Below are 15,745 nucleotides of genomic sequence, written 5' to 3' on the forward strand. Positions count from 1 at the left end.
GGGCTCTCTGGTTCTAGACTTTCAAAACAGGCTAGCACCAATTTTCAAAACAATTTTGTAGTTTCTTTTTCTTTGATATATATATATATATATATATATATATATATATATATATATATATATATATATATATATATATATATATATATATACACACACACACACACACACACACACACACACACACACACTATTCATTTTTATAATTATTTTTCTAAAATTCTAGGTGATACAAAACTTTTCGCTGTTAACATAGCTGTTAACTGCCAACTATTAGCCATGTGTTAGATGTTAAGAATACACTGGGATTAGGGTGACATGTAATTGACCAGATAGTCCGCAGTACCAACTTCATTCAGTTTCTGTGTGCCTGGGACATTCATCAGATGCACTGACTAAAGGAAAAGCATACCGGCAGAAAGATTACACAGGGTTAGATCATTTGGGATGTATATAGAACCGGCAAAATTCTCTCCATGGCACTGTCAATACTTAAACAAGGCTTGTCTTCATTGAAAACATGGAATTACAATTTTTAAGAAGAAAAAAGGACGGAGGGGACATGGCAGTCCTTACAAAAGGACTAGACTTTTTGTAAGGACTCCTAGACTTCTTAACCATAAAATGCATTCTAGTTGAACAAGTTCAACTGGGACTACTTAATGTATAATAGTTTCTTCAAACCATCAATGCTTTTATTATCAGTGGCACACAATGTAAAGCACCAAGAACAAAACAACAATAATAATAACAATAATAATAACTCTGTACAATGACTTCAAAAAAGAGTTTATTCTTTAAAAACTAGATCATTCCCAGTACATTCCTGTTAATAAACTACATTAAAATGTTCACTTTATTTCGCATTAGAAAAGTCGAATCCCACTGTTGGCTACAATTCATTGCAAGTGCAATGTGACAACATGAACGTAAATAAATAAATGTGTAATACAATCATAACATATATAAAAATGAATTAACTTGAGATAGGAACAACAAAAAAGAAAAGTATGTATCAAGCTACAGCTAAACCTGTGTGCGCGCCAAACTAAGTGAACCAGTTTTACCCAATGCTGTGCAGGTTTTTTTTTGTTTGTTTGTTTGTTTGTTTTAAACAGTAGTGACTGTTGAAGGTAGTACTAAAATAAATTAAAAAAAATAAGTGTCCTGTTGCAGAAGAGACAGCAAACAATATACTTGCTAACTACAGAAAAACAATTAAAAAGTGCAATGGGCAGTACAACAGGCACCACAAAGATATTACAGCTCAGTCTTTAAATTCAACAACATTAGACATTCATTTTTTCATTCTCCAGTATTAAACTTCCAAAAATGGCAAAATAACTATATTAGTAACAATACTTGTAAATTCCATCATCTCATTGTAAACAGTTTAACAATTAGACCAATTATTATTTTTGGCTGAAAAGTTTTTTGTTTAAGTTCTGATACAATACTGTATCTGCAAGTTTGACATTATTGCAATGCATACAGTAGTTGTACTGTTTTTAGCTCAGTACACCAGCAATTAGGCAAGTGTTTCAGATGCCTTAGACTTCAATGTTCTATTTTATGACAATAAAAATCATCCCAGATTTCAAGAACACTTTGTGAAACAGTATCAGAATAACCCAGCCAGCTGGGCACTGAACAGGACTGTCTCTTCAAGTTCTCTTTTACAATATATCCTGTATCAGTAGCAGCCATCTCTCCAACTTCCATCCCTTAGAGTGCTAAGTGCTGCCAGAGTCTTCGGAGGCTGAAGTAAACTGCAAAAAATAAATACATAAAATTGCCTTCTATAGTGCATTCATAAAAACAACTTTAGGACCTAGACTGAGGTTTAATTGGTTCAATTCAATAACTTTAGGTGAATGTCAAGTGTTTCTGTGCCATTAAAGAGCCAATATCATGTCCATAAAAGTTAAAATACCCAGAGTTTTTTTTTTTTTTTTCCTATGTTCCAAAAAAGTATTAGAAATGATCTAGAAATTATGAACTGCTTCAGTCAACTACAATCCCAAAGGTTGGTGGCACTGTTTAGACCTTTGGTTGCTGTGCCAGAACTAGTGTCTGTATTCTTTACGACCAAGTAGCAGCACGGTGCACCCTGGGAAGTCAGTGGATGTGTCTTCTCATTATTCTCACTCGAGAGTTTGTACGGCACTGCATTCCACGGATGTGCCTGCAGCAATTGCAATACAAACTCTTGCCGTCTTCTGGGATGCAACTGATGAATAAATTCAATGGCCTATCGATTTTAGATTTTTGTATTGTTGTATTTTTGTATTTAATTTATGTATTCTAAAAGGCCTACTGCAACAGAAACTATATTAATTAAAATACCAAGACTATCCTGGTTATTAGTAGAGGTCAAAACTGCAGCATTTAGTTTTCATTTCTTGTGATGTTCCTAACCAGAAGTCTGGGCATTCCAAAATGTACTTATTATTATTTCAAGCAGCAAATCAAACAGCAAAACAGTCAGAAAACTTTTTCAAGCAAGGGGCAAAAAATAAGGGGCAACCGTGTGATGAATGAAACACAGTACTGTATGCATTTACAGCTCTTCTTTGAAAGTAAATGAACATGCCTCACTGGCCTGGTCTCTTTCAGTTTATGAGCAGAGTGTATACTGTACCTTCGAATGGGCTGTGCTAGTTTACTCCTTGGTATGCCGCTCCCTCCAGTAAGTGAAGCCGGTCTCGGAAGTGCGCTGCGCCCTGGAGCCACGAGGGAGGCAGGCTTGTTGGGAAGCGGAATGCCGCTGCTGGAGATTGAATGTAAACTGGCTGAAGAAGGAATTCCAACAGGCCCTTGCACTGTTGGACTTACGTAAGCAGTTGCTTTAAGATTCTGTCTGACAGACACAGGGAAGTTTCCAACACTGTGGACACGATGCTGCAGCTGACCAGGAGATGGAACTGAAGAAAATAAAAACAACAAAATCCATGTTTTTTATATATATTACACACACACACACACACACAGAGGTAGTGGACAAAAAATTGAAACACCAATGTAAAGTCACTTAATAGGGTGTTGGGCCACCATGTGCGGTCAGTACGACCTGTATGCGGCGTGGCGTAGAGTCTACCAGCCTCTGGAATTCTGCAGGAGGGATGCGGCACCATTCTTCCACAAGAATGTCAATCAACTCACACCTGGTTGATGGAGGTGGAAAATGCTGTCTCAGGCGACGTTCCAGAATATCCCATAAATGCTCGATTGGGTTCAGATCTGGTGACTGAAAAGGTCATGACATATGGAGAACATCAGTGTCATGCTCCTCAAACCACTGGGCGACCACACGTGCTCGGCAGATGGGGGCATTGTCATCCTGGAAGACCCCCCGCCAGGAAAGAAATGCTGCAACATGGGGTGAAGATGATCACTCAGTACCATTAAGTAGCGATTATCATTGACCTTGCCTTCTAAGGGAATGAGTGCATCCAAACCATGCCAGGAAAGATCTGCCCCACAACACTATGGAACCACCAGAACCCTTCACTGTTGGAACCAAGCAGTCAGGGCTGTAGAGTTCTTTAGGTTGGCGCCACACACGCACTCGTCCATTTGCCGAGAACATGGTGAAGGATGATTCATCTGACCATATCACATTTCTCCACAGCTCGGTAGTCCATTGTTTGTGCTCTTTGCACCACTGGACTTGCAAACATGCATTGCCAGGTGTGATGAGCGTTTGTGCACTGCAACCAGACTATGGTATCCCACTCTGTGGAGTTCTCAGCTGACCGTTTTGGATGAAACTGGTTACTCATGCCCGAGGTGAAATTTGCAGTCAAATCTGCAGTTGCTCGTCTATTTTGCCTTGTACTTCGAATAAACGCAGAGATATCATGATCCATGAGTATGTGCCTTCGCGCACTGTTGCCCTTTGCTGATTATGTCTTTCTCTCGGAGTTCCATGCTGACATCATCTTAGACACCATTGCTCGTGAAACATCAGCAAGTAGAGCTGTTTTGGTCACTGAAGCTCCTGCCAAATGCACCCCAACAATCACCCCTCTTTCAAAAGTCACCGACGTCTCCTCTTGCAGCCATGCTAGCCATAATTATAGGCAACCAAGCCTGTCTGGCATTGTTATACATGACCCCAAGCTTGCTGGAATGTTATTTTCTTAATGTATCAGCGTACACCTGTGTGGAACCCCTTGCTTTCAATATACTTGTACCTCACTTACCCAGGTGTTTCAATTTCTTTGTCCACTACCTATGCTAATGGCATAGTGTTTAAAACATGAATAAATTAACAAAATAAATGCATATTACTACACAAAAACAGAGATCCATGTTTAAAGTCAAAACAATAGTATTTACTATTCAGAAACAGCTGAATTATTGTGACACATTTGAATAAGGGCTCAATTTAATTGAGATGGTGGTATTTTTGGAACACCATGTGTAGAATGTTTTATAGATAATCTGTGTTTCTGTCTTCTTTCAATGATCTTTTGATGCCATCTACTGGCAAGATTCAGAAATGCACTGCAAAACAAAATAGAGCAACACATGACAAGGCTGCACATTAATGTATTGGTAAGGCTAACATGGCAGAAAAATTAAAAAAAAAAAAAAAAAAAACAGTTTCAACTCAATTTTGACTGTGCTCTAAAATACTAATGTTGTAATACTAGATATAAATTCTGTGGTTTGCTCCAAGAGACTGAAGACAATAATACATTTCCAATGAGCCGCACATAACACTGTGGTAGTACAATTCATCAAAATAATGATATCAAGAACAAAATAAAAATCAGTTCAAAGACCACTGTTTCTCAATGACGATTGAAACGCCAAGCTGCAGTACGTCACCGACTGCCTACTACCACCACATCACTAGAACTATTTGTGATAGCACAATGAGAAGAGAGTTCATTTGTATACTCACTTGATGATGACAGTCTTGAGAGCCCACTGGAAGCCCCGTGTAGACTGGAATCAAAGCTCTGACTGTTCCTAACAGAGGCTGGGGAGCTGGTGTGACTCGTTGTACTTGGCACACGAGCCAGATTTGGCATACTGCGCCGGAGCTTGTCTAAAATACAAACAAAGCAACACCTTTTACTGAATAAATGAACAGCATTTTCCACTTGATAATAGGACTATTGACATGCATAAAATGGGGGTCTAAGAAGCCCCCTAAGGAAAAAAAAAAAAGTTACTTTTTATAATTTAGTATTTGTTGACAGCTTTAAATCACAAATATGCATTATACAACTTTATTCTTAATGTCAGGATTTTTTTTTTTTTTTTTTTTTTTTTTTTTTGGTTTTTTAATAGAACTGGAAATATGTAGATATCCAGATATATTAATCCCGTTAACAGAAACAAGAGATGTGTTGGAAGTAATGATCATGTTCACTTTTGCTAAAAGTGTGCTTGTTTACCAAGTCACTGAATGACATGACCTTGCTTTTAAGGACAGGATAATCATAAGGAAATGTACTTGATATTTGTTTTAGAGGTCACAAATTCAATATGGCAGTTTGTGTGCTGGCGGTTTCTAGATGATCTGATCAACAGCTGGGGCCTCACCCTTCAAATGTGCATATTAAACACAGGCCATAAATACAAAATATGCAAGATTATTATACAGGATAGACCAGTTTTAAAATGTAAAACACATACAGATATTGAAGTATGTGTTTCCATGTAAAGATGTTTGGAGAAACGTTACAGTAGATATCACCCCCCCCCCCCCCCCCCCATCTTTTCATTTTTTATGAACGAATCAAATAAAAAAATAAACTTAAGTGAAATATTGAAGATAAGCTTGGATCACGCATTTCTCTTTCTAAAGAATGCTAAAACAAATTAAAAAAAATAAAAAGTTAACCTTCAAAACAAGGACAAGGTCTCCTGCTCAGATCAGTTTGCAGGGAAAATCGAGCATTTCAAAAAGACAACGTGCAACGTGATTTACAACCACAAGTGAATTCTTCTATTGTATGAATATTTAAAGACCAGTAATTAGGCAGGAAGTGATGAATTACTGTTTGAGGCTACATTTATTTTGAAATAGACATGTGGAAACCCATTTCCACGACCCCGATGCAAACACATTTCACATTCTTGTGACTTCCGATAAACCCAGTGCCAAACAGATGCATTATTTATGTTGACTTGCCATTAAATATGTAAAACAGTGCTGCCACACAAAAACAAAATTTTGCCAAGTGCACTTAAACACACATATTTTACTCAGTTAAAGTAACCGTGTTTGAGTAAAACGCTTGCCCACTTACTCTCATATTCTGCTTGGTTCCGAACGGGAGATCCTACTGCAAGTGTTCCCAAAGTTCAAACAGAGAAGTAATACAAACAAACACAAAAACAAACAAACGAAAAAAAAAAAAAATTAAAAAAAACTGTTTTTTTTTGTATTTGTGTCCTTCTGCACAAAAACAGACGTGCCTATAGTTTATTTACCACTGTAGTGCACAGTTAATGTGTGAATTGGGCACTGTGTGCTACCAAAAGGGGAAGAGGGGGTTTTAAATGCAGGTGATGTGAATAAACAAGTTGTATTCAAATGTATTAAAGGTCAAAAGATGTTTGGCATGGTCCAGAGGGGGGAAAAAAAAAAAAAAAAAAAAAACTCTCATCCTGACAAATAAATTTAAAACGGCATGAATCACAAACAAGACCTTTAATACATGACTTAAACTGCATGTTTACCTGCACTGGCCCTGCAGTTTTGCTGTGGTTCAGGTGTGTAAACCATTGGTGAAGGTGAACAATACTGCTGATAACCATAAGTGTTCAAGTATTGTGAAGTCGGGTTCCTTCTGCAGTCTCTAATACTAGAAAAAGTCTGCGAATGCGGTATTCCTCTTTGAAAAGGGGAGCAGCGGGTGAGTCGAGGCTGCGGTGGAGGAAGGTGATCATATTCCTCATCGTCTTCCAAACTGTATTGATCATATTCAAGGTCACTGCTGGCTCCTTTCATTCCCGATTGGAATGAAAAGCTGCGTCTCGTCACTGATGCAGATGTGGAAGCATAGTCCTGACGAAGACCTAAAAAAAAAAAAAAAAAAAAAAAGTAAGAGACATGAGATTATAGAGGAGCTGTGAAACGCTTCTAATTTAAATTAAGACTGCAAAATGCTGCACAACTGGGCTGCTACGTAGTGCAATACATTATATAACTTATCTGTACACAATGTAGTACAGTGTAGTACTATTTTTAATATTTTGCTGGAAAGTTATTTTGAGCGCAACGTTTAAAGGTTGTAGTGCAAAACGCATGGGAGTGCGCTTATAGAATGACACGCTGGTTTCAATAGGGAAGACCTCGAGCTAAAACTAACATTTGAAAGCAAGACAAACCTTGAAAACATCTAGTTTCTTTTAAATCTATGTCTGTTTAAAAATAAAATTGGATTCAGATATTGCAGCACTGGCTCCTCCTGGCAGCAATATATATTATATTGTAGCACATATGGGACAAGAAATGGTGCAGAACCCAGAGATGAAATATTTCCTCTAAACGCACTGCAACCCACACTTTATTTTATTTATTTTTTTTTTTTTCTAATGTTGTTCAAGATATCTATCAGTACTACTTAGAATAGAACGTAGCTTTCAGGGTTTATACTCACGGACGTTGTAGCAATAAACTTTATTTTCTATATGACATTTACTTAGTAAAACCTCTGCTTCATATAACCAGTTTGGTTGGGGTCCTGTATTTGAGAATGTGGTTACATATTGGGGGAATACTATTAGGTCAGAGAAGCCAGACAGACTGGAAAACAGGAATGTCAGTCCCTGAAGGTAACCACACCAAAAAAAGCATCCACACCCTGCAGCATTACATCAAGCTCAGACAGAACCTATATAAATTAGAACTAGAGATTAGCTTATTGCATTCTTACAACAAAAAGCAATATCAACTTATAAACCATTATGTTTAGAAGTTGTTGCATATATATACATACATATACACACACACACACACACAATTTAGACTAAGATTAATATTAACTGTTGGTATAAATGACTTCAACCTTGCACGGAGTGATGGAGTATATTTTTGGAAAAATTGTTATTTAATCTTAATTCTCATAATAATGTTATAACAATGTTATAACATTATTGTTATAATCTGATATGTTGTGGTAGAATATAATTTGATGAAAGTTGAATTACTGTTTGCCATATCAAAATTGAATCATTACCGAGAATAAGAATTAATTAATAAAAATACAACGGCATCTCTCCCCCCACAATGCATAATTGACAGCAACAAGTGTTGAGTTCAGTGTAGTATTATGGCAATCTTGAACAAAGAACAGCCAAGGCACATCTCTTAAGGTAATTTAGCTATTTATTAGGCAGCAATCCTTAGCCTTACAGGCTGACCAGAGCCTCTGCGGAAGGCCCTGCTCCTTCAAACTAATGTTGTTCACAGAAAAACGCAAAGCAAGGAGGAGAGAGAGAGAGAGAGAGAGAGCTTCCACAACAGAGAGCAAGATTTATGCTCACCGTCATCTTTTTTCATCAGAGAAAAATTTAGCAGGTGTGTGTTAAGCTCGGATCACAGGTATTTCTTCTGGAAATCAGTGTTCTCTGATCGGAGTTAAATAAGATTTTATTAGAGCCAAGTCAAATTTGGTTTTCTTGGATGGGTTTAGATTTTCTTGTTGACACCGGTGTCAGCTGGGCGTTAAACAGGACAGCAAGTTGAGTTTGTGAGAACGCTTTTTGTTCAAACTCCAAGCAATATGATTAAGTCGCAAAAGTGCAATACAACTACTATTTTTTTTTTTTTCTCTCTACATGGGCCACTGTGTAAATGTCTCTATTATGTAGTCTGGTTAAGCCAGATTTAGTGGGCCCTTGACTTAAACTCAACTTACTGTATCCAGAAATGATACATATATTTCACCCCTGCTATATAAGAATACAATAGTTCTAACATCATCTGACATTTTAAACGGAACAGGGCACACACGGTCTACAAATGTGTAAAATACTGTAGACCCCTGCCTAATTAAGTAATGCAACTATTAATGCAACTGACTGACGTCAGTTTTGTATTAGTCTAGTTAGTGAAACAGACAATTTCATAAGAAGCGGAGAAATGATACAGAACACACAATCATTAAGAAGCAAGAAGAAACGATACTGAACAAATATGGTATCTTGTTCTTGTACAGCTATGGACAAAAGTTTTGTATCATCCTATGCAAATAACTAATTTTGTTCCTGAAGTCAAATGAAACCTGCTGAATACTGTTATATTAACACTGAATTACATGCTGCCTTGTAGTTTTCCATACACTAAATAAAAACCTGTCAAACTAAAAAATGTGACATTTTGAAGTGGCTCATCCTGCAAAGGCGCTCCACAGGGATATGCCCTATAGCCTGGGGATCGCAGGTTCAAGTCCAGGCAATGTCACAGCTGACCGTGACCGGGAGATCCTAGGGGGTGGCGCACAATTGGCCAAGCGCTGCCCGGGTAGGGAGGGATTAGGTCAGCAGGGGAATCCACGGCTCACCGTGCATCAGCGACCCCTGTGGCAGATAGGGCGTCTGTGGTTCTGCAGTGGGGCCTCCAGATCTGTGTTATCCTCCGGCACTATAGGTCGGGTGGCCTCACTGTGGATCCACAGCGCGAAAAATGACGGATTGACAAGAGCACGTGATGGAGGACGCGTCCTCCAGCCTTCGTTCCGAGTCAGCGTGGGGGGTTGCGAGTGGCGAGCTGAGGATACAGATAATAACTGAGCACACTAAATTCAGGAGAAAACCAGGGTAAAAAAATTGGAGACTACCAAGTTAAAAAAAAAAAAAAAAAAAACACAAAAGAATGTAATATTATGGTTTGATAGACACTTGCAATATCATGTTGTAGTTTCTCTGATTACACAATGTTACATAAAACATTTAAATTATGTTCAGAGGATTTTTTTTTTTTTTTTTTTTTTTTTTTTTTTTTTTAATTAATTTCTCAATCCTAAAATTATAGGTGATGCAAAACTTTTGAACATCACTGTACACGAGCTATGTATCACACTTCCAGGGTCAAAAAATTTCCATAATGCTTCACTTTAACACAAATGACTCGCCTAAACTTTGAGTTAGTATCTGAAAAATGTGTCTGGGGGTTGCCACATTCCTTGGAGATATCCGGAAATTTGAGGCATTAGAATTCGAGTTGTCCCAAGAAAAGTAATAACTGTGTTAGACTTGGGGCTGGGACAAACAAGATTCAGACAGTTATCTGGAATTTTGAGTAATGCAAGTCTGACTTAAAAACAAAACATTAGGAACGCCTGCTCTCTCCATAAAATAGACTGACAAGGTGAATCTTGGTGAAAGGTATAATCCCTTATTGTTGTAACCTGTTAAATCCACTTCAAAATCAGTGAGGATGAAGGGAAGACAGGTTAAATAAGGATTTTTAAGCCTTGACACAATTGAGACATGAATTGAGTATGTGTGCCATTCAGAGGGTAAATGGCGAGACAAAAGATTTAGGTGCCTTTGAACGGGGTATGGTAGTAGGTGCCAGGCGCGCCGGTTTGAATGCAAGAACAGCAACGCTGCTGAGTTTTTCACGCTCAGTAAGTTTCCTGTATGTATCAAGGATGGTCCACCACCCAAATGACATCCAGCCAATTGCAGGCCAGTGGTCGAAAACAGCTCATTGATGAAAGAGGCCAAAGGAGGCTGACACGAATTGTGCAGAGCAACAAAGGCTACAGTTAGTCAACCGACAGTCCAGTACAACATTGGTGCTGCAAGACCCATAATAGAATACACAACTCACCGTACCTTAACACGAATGGGGTATGGCACCCAACAATCTAACAGAGTTCTACTTCTTTCAACAAAACACAAGAAACTGCAGTTGCAGTGGGCTAAGGAACAAAAACACTGGAGGATTGGAAAAACATTGCCTGGTCTGATGAATCCCGGTTCCTGACGTTTCATGCTGATGGGAGGACTAGGGTATGGAGAAAACCACATGAGTACATGCATCCATCATGCCGCATGCCAACATTGCAGGCTGGTGGTGGTGGTGTGGGGTTTGTTTTCATGGCACACATCCCCTTGATAAAAACAGAGCAACGTTTGAATGCCACAGGATATCTGAACATCATTGCCAATCAGGTGCATCCCTTCATGGCAGCAGTGTATCCATCTGCTAATGGATTTTTTCAGCAGGATAATTCCCTATGCCACTAGGCTAGGATTGCCCAGGAATGCTTCCACGAAGATGACAGTGAATTCAGCCTACTGCAGTGGCCTGCTCAGTCACCAGATCTCAATCCGATTGAGCATCTGTGGGATGAGATGGAACAAGCTATTCGGGGTAGCGATCCACTACCAGCCAACTTGACACAACTGTGGGAAGCATTGGAGTCAACATGGGCCAGCATCCCTATGGAACATTTGACACCCTGTAGAGTCCATGCCCCGATGAATTGAGGCTGTTCTGAGAGCAAAAGGGGGTGCAACTCAATATTAGGAAGGTGTTCCTAATGTTTTGTACACTCTGTGTATATTACACACACGCACACAATTCGACAATATACAGTATTCTTGTTCTCTACAGTGCCAGCTTGCAATGCATGAAAATGCAGTGTTAACATACTTTCTTCTTGGAGCCGTGCCATTATTTGAACGTCAGTTAGATCCTGAAGTTTATATCCCATGGAGATTGAATCTTCATCAAGTTCAGATGTGCTCAACTCACTGTCAATTGAAGAATGCGGGCTGAGGGGAGGATTCCTCACCGTGTAACCTTTAATAAAACAAACAGAAAATAATGTCACTTTTCATGGTTGTTATAAAATGATGCCATGTTCCATCCATCTGCCTCAACTGTGCAATACTTTTAAATAGTAGCTATTCAGGTACCTGTAATTACTCTGGGTCAGAACAGTTAAGTACAAAGGAGAAAATTAACCATTTATATAATCAGTACCACAGGGGTTGTAGTGGTTATTTTATAAAGGATAACTATTCATAGTTCATAATTCATGTTGAACTAGCTACCAAGAGGGAACAGTTACCCATCACAAATGGGATTAGACATAGAAAAACAGTGTCAACCTCAGTTAACTCAACAGCTTCGCTTAATTCGACAGACAGTCTTGGTCCTGGATTTTCTCTTTATAAAATGCATCCTACCTCTTAATTTTTTAATTCGACACCATGATTTACTCGTAACTCGACACTGACTACCGGTACTGAAAGAATAAAAACCATTTAAAAAAGACTAGTGGATAACTCAACTGTCGTTTCACGTGACTGAACTTGTGTGTTTTTGCATGCGAAACAATCGACAATGCTTGATTTCTGCGTGAAACAAAGTTGTTTATTATTGTTTTTGCTCACGAGTTAATCCTGTATAATGTACATTTGTTAACTTTTGATATTTAAGCCGTTAAATTATGGTACAAGTCAATACCTAAAAGTCAGTTTGTTTTCGTAAAAGAAAAAATTTATTTTATTAATTCTTATTTTAAATCGAACTATGAGTTTAGAGTTTATACAGTACTTAATTGGTTCATTCACTGCAATTCTTTCAACCGTTTTCATAAGGACATTTAACTAAAAATAAACTTGTAAATACTGTAAACATGCAAGTTCTGTTACTTCCCGTATACGCATGCAAATGCCAGGGCTGATGTGCAGCCATGATTAACTCGACACCTTGGCATCCCTGTGGGATGTCGAGTTAATCAAGGCTAACTGTATATACTGATTGCAACATAAATTGTACAGTAACACCATCTACATGTGTATCCAAGATAAAAAATAAAGTTAAAAAAGCTGAGTTCTGTAATCAGATGCTCTCCATCCAAGATCTAAACATATTTGTCATCCGCGTTTACTGGCCTTTTTATTTTACCCTAAATTAAATTAAAAAAACGCTGTGTTCTTTAGGTACTTCATACACAAGGCAAACACTTGTATTTTAAAAAGCTTAATAAAAACCCTCTTATCTAGGACAGTCTTAAATTAAAGGACACCAGAGAGCTAAGTCTAAATCTTACTCTGTTCTGACAGGGTCTCAGGATTTGGAAAAGAGTCTGCAGCTACACCAGAAACTTCCCCCATCGTAGGAGTCAATGTCAGGTGAAGTAGGGAATGGTTTGGTGAAGGCAATGGAGCTATGTGAAAAACAGAAACATACATTAAGAGATTTATATGAAAAGCACTCCAGGAATTGTGCATTGCGTCTTTGCAGTCAAAAACGCAAAGTTAGGGAATATTATTTATCTACATGCATAGATCAAACAAATAAATAAACAAACCATAGCTAGAACAACACTATAACCCAAAACATCTGAGCAGAGAAACTAGAACAGTGGGGGCATACAAAGAGATAATGGGTACCAGTCAACACGCCCCAAGACCAGGTAGGGCCAAGCACTGTTGGACTCTAATCAAACTGGATACAAGTCATTGCGGATTACAGTGAAATCAGAGGTAACTGCAGTCAGACCACTGACTATAATCACAATCACAGTCATAATTTCACTAACCTTTACAAAGACAGCAAGCAAATTAAGAGTGTTGTGTTGCACTGCAGAATTCAGATAAACTGCTGCTGATGATAATAATAATTAATAATAATAATAATAAGGCTTTTTCTAGAAAATAAAGTCATAGGCTTTTGAATGTCAAAATACTTTAAACTTAACAAGAAATAACATAACTGGATTTATGTATGCTTGGATAATATTTTCACTACTGAATTGTAATTTCATTCCTAGAGGTATCACAGAGGAATAATAAAAGACTAGTACAACATCACTTGGCAAAATTATGAAATTTTCAGTTTGCTGTATTTTGTACATAAATCAATGTAAATGTAGTACCTAGCACAAAAAATGATTCAACACTATGTCGTTAAGGTGTAAACTTATCCAAGGAATGGGAAAATCAGTTATTTCATTTTTAAACTTAGGAGTGTTTCAGTACTTTGACATCCAAAAGGCTAAGGCTATATGTGACAGGCTGGCGAGTGGAAAGAGGCCCAGAGACAGACTGCAGTTCAAAAAGTTTCTTTAAATCTTTAAACACAAATAAAGCAAAAACAAAACTTACAAAAAAATAAGGTTTCCAGGCTGGGCAATGGCTTCACTGGATTCAAAACTACCAACACCAACACCAACACCAACACCAACACCAACACCAACACCAACACCAACACCAACACCAACACCAACACCAACACCAACACCAACACCAACACCCTGCTTCCTCAACTCCCTCCTCCCAAATGAGAAGCAGAGGCCTCCTTTTATGTCAGGTGGCTGGGCACTGATTGATCGTTAATTAAACTAATCATCTAATCAACCCCAGCCACCTGAACACAATGAACCCAGGCGGGTAGGGGAATTTAACCCCATCCCTGTCAATTTCTAAAGGGCAGAGCTGTGCTCTGCCACACTATTTTATAGAAAATGCAACATATATTATTATAACTGTTATTGTCATTTTCAGTATCAGTAGTATACAGTAAACTACATTTCACCTGTTATACAACGATTTAAAATGTGATGGATACAGTTCTTGCACTGAAAATAAACCCCCCTACTGAAATTATGCAGTGCAACACAACACTTGTTTCTCATTTCATTTGCTTTGCTGGCTTTGTAAAGGTTAGTGAAATTATGACTCTGTTAGTGATTGTAATTATTATTCACCAGTGGTCTGACCTGAATGACTGATTTCACTGTACTGAGAGTTAATTTAAACTGATTTCACTGTACTGAGAGTGAATTCAAACTTGATTTAACTTGCATCTGAGATGACTTGCATCGGATCCGAATTATATGCCACAGTGCTTGGGCTGACATGGTTATGGGACAAACTGCCTGTGAACTGTCTTCAGTTCTGAGATGAAATTAAAAGTTTTGGGGCGAAGGACACAGTTAACACTAGCTGTTCCCATTAGTCATTGGTACTGTATACTACAGAAAGGGCTTGAAAACTCTTTTAATATACAAGTCAGTTATGTGCTGCCTCAACAGAGTGTGACTTCAACGGAATCAGTCATTCAGTGACATTTGTTTATCCAAACTCCAATAGCTAAAAATCATGTTACATCAAGACAGCAGCCTTAATATGAACCCTAAACTCACTTATACATTTGTCACCATTGTTTAAAGATGTGCTTGATATTTTATGGTATATACTAGTTAATATGAAAAACTACATTTATCTAGGACAACTATCTGGGTCAGCTCAAGCAGGACTAATGGGGCTCACCTAGCCTATTTCATTTTTTGTTGGAAAGCCTTTTGAAACACACTTCAAAATCTGTCACCCTCCAACAAAAAACAAAAAGGCCATTCAAATACACACCTAACCCCCTCTAACACTTCTTTACTATAGTATGTGGGGCAATAATTGCACAGCCCTTTTTAAAACTGCCCTGGCATCTTTTCTGGTTCTGTACTACAATTTGTTCCACAGAAGCAGGAGTGACCCATCTAGAAATGTTAATACCAGAAAGGAGGGTCATCTCTCTTAAGTGATTCGAATCAGCTGCTGCCATCTTGCTGCTGTAAATAGAAGTACTGTACTGCTAAAGCTTACTCTGTACAGCTACTGGTTTGGGTGTTGAAGGGAAGCCTAGAGCAGCACCAAAAACATCCCTTCTCGCAGAAGTCAATGTCAAGTGAAGCGGAGAATGGCTTGATGAAGGAAGTGGAGCTATTTAAAGGGGAAACAAACATAATATTTAACC

At 38.2% G+C, this 15,745-nt stretch overlaps 1 protein-coding gene across 3 annotated transcripts in view; it reads right to left on the bottom strand.

Moving 5' to 3' along the window:
• Window positions 1-313: 313 nt before the first annotated feature.
• The window catches only part of LOC121327520 (SLAIN motif-containing protein 1-like), a 26,905-nt gene continuing 11,473 nt past the window's right edge, over window positions 314-15,745 (bottom strand). For 2 of the 3 annotated variants that reach the window (XM_041271590.1, XM_041271587.1), the window contains 8 exons: window positions 15,595-15,711; window positions 13,041-13,157; window positions 11,633-11,782; window positions 6,703-7,041; window positions 6,270-6,305; window positions 4,913-5,059; window positions 2,642-2,924; window positions 314-1,769 (listed from right to left, as the gene is read on the bottom strand). In XM_041271590.1, the coding sequence (XP_041127524.1) occupies window positions 1,694-1,769; window positions 2,642-2,924; window positions 4,913-5,059; window positions 6,270-6,305; window positions 6,703-7,041; window positions 11,633-11,782; window positions 13,041-13,157; window positions 15,595-15,711 (1,265 nt within the window). In that variant the 3' untranslated portion in view covers window positions 314-1,693. The remainder of the gene's footprint in view (window positions 1,770-2,641; window positions 2,925-4,912; window positions 5,060-6,269; window positions 6,306-6,702; window positions 7,042-11,632; window positions 11,783-13,040; window positions 13,158-15,594; window positions 15,712-15,745) is intronic. The other variant, XM_041271588.1, reaches the window with a different exon arrangement.

The sequence above is a fragment of the Polyodon spathula genome, chromosome 15 (assembly GCF_017654505.1).
Source record: "Polyodon spathula isolate WHYD16114869_AA chromosome 15, ASM1765450v1, whole genome shotgun sequence".
Lineage (NCBI taxonomy): Eukaryota > Metazoa > Chordata > Actinopteri > Acipenseriformes > Polyodontidae > Polyodon > Polyodon spathula.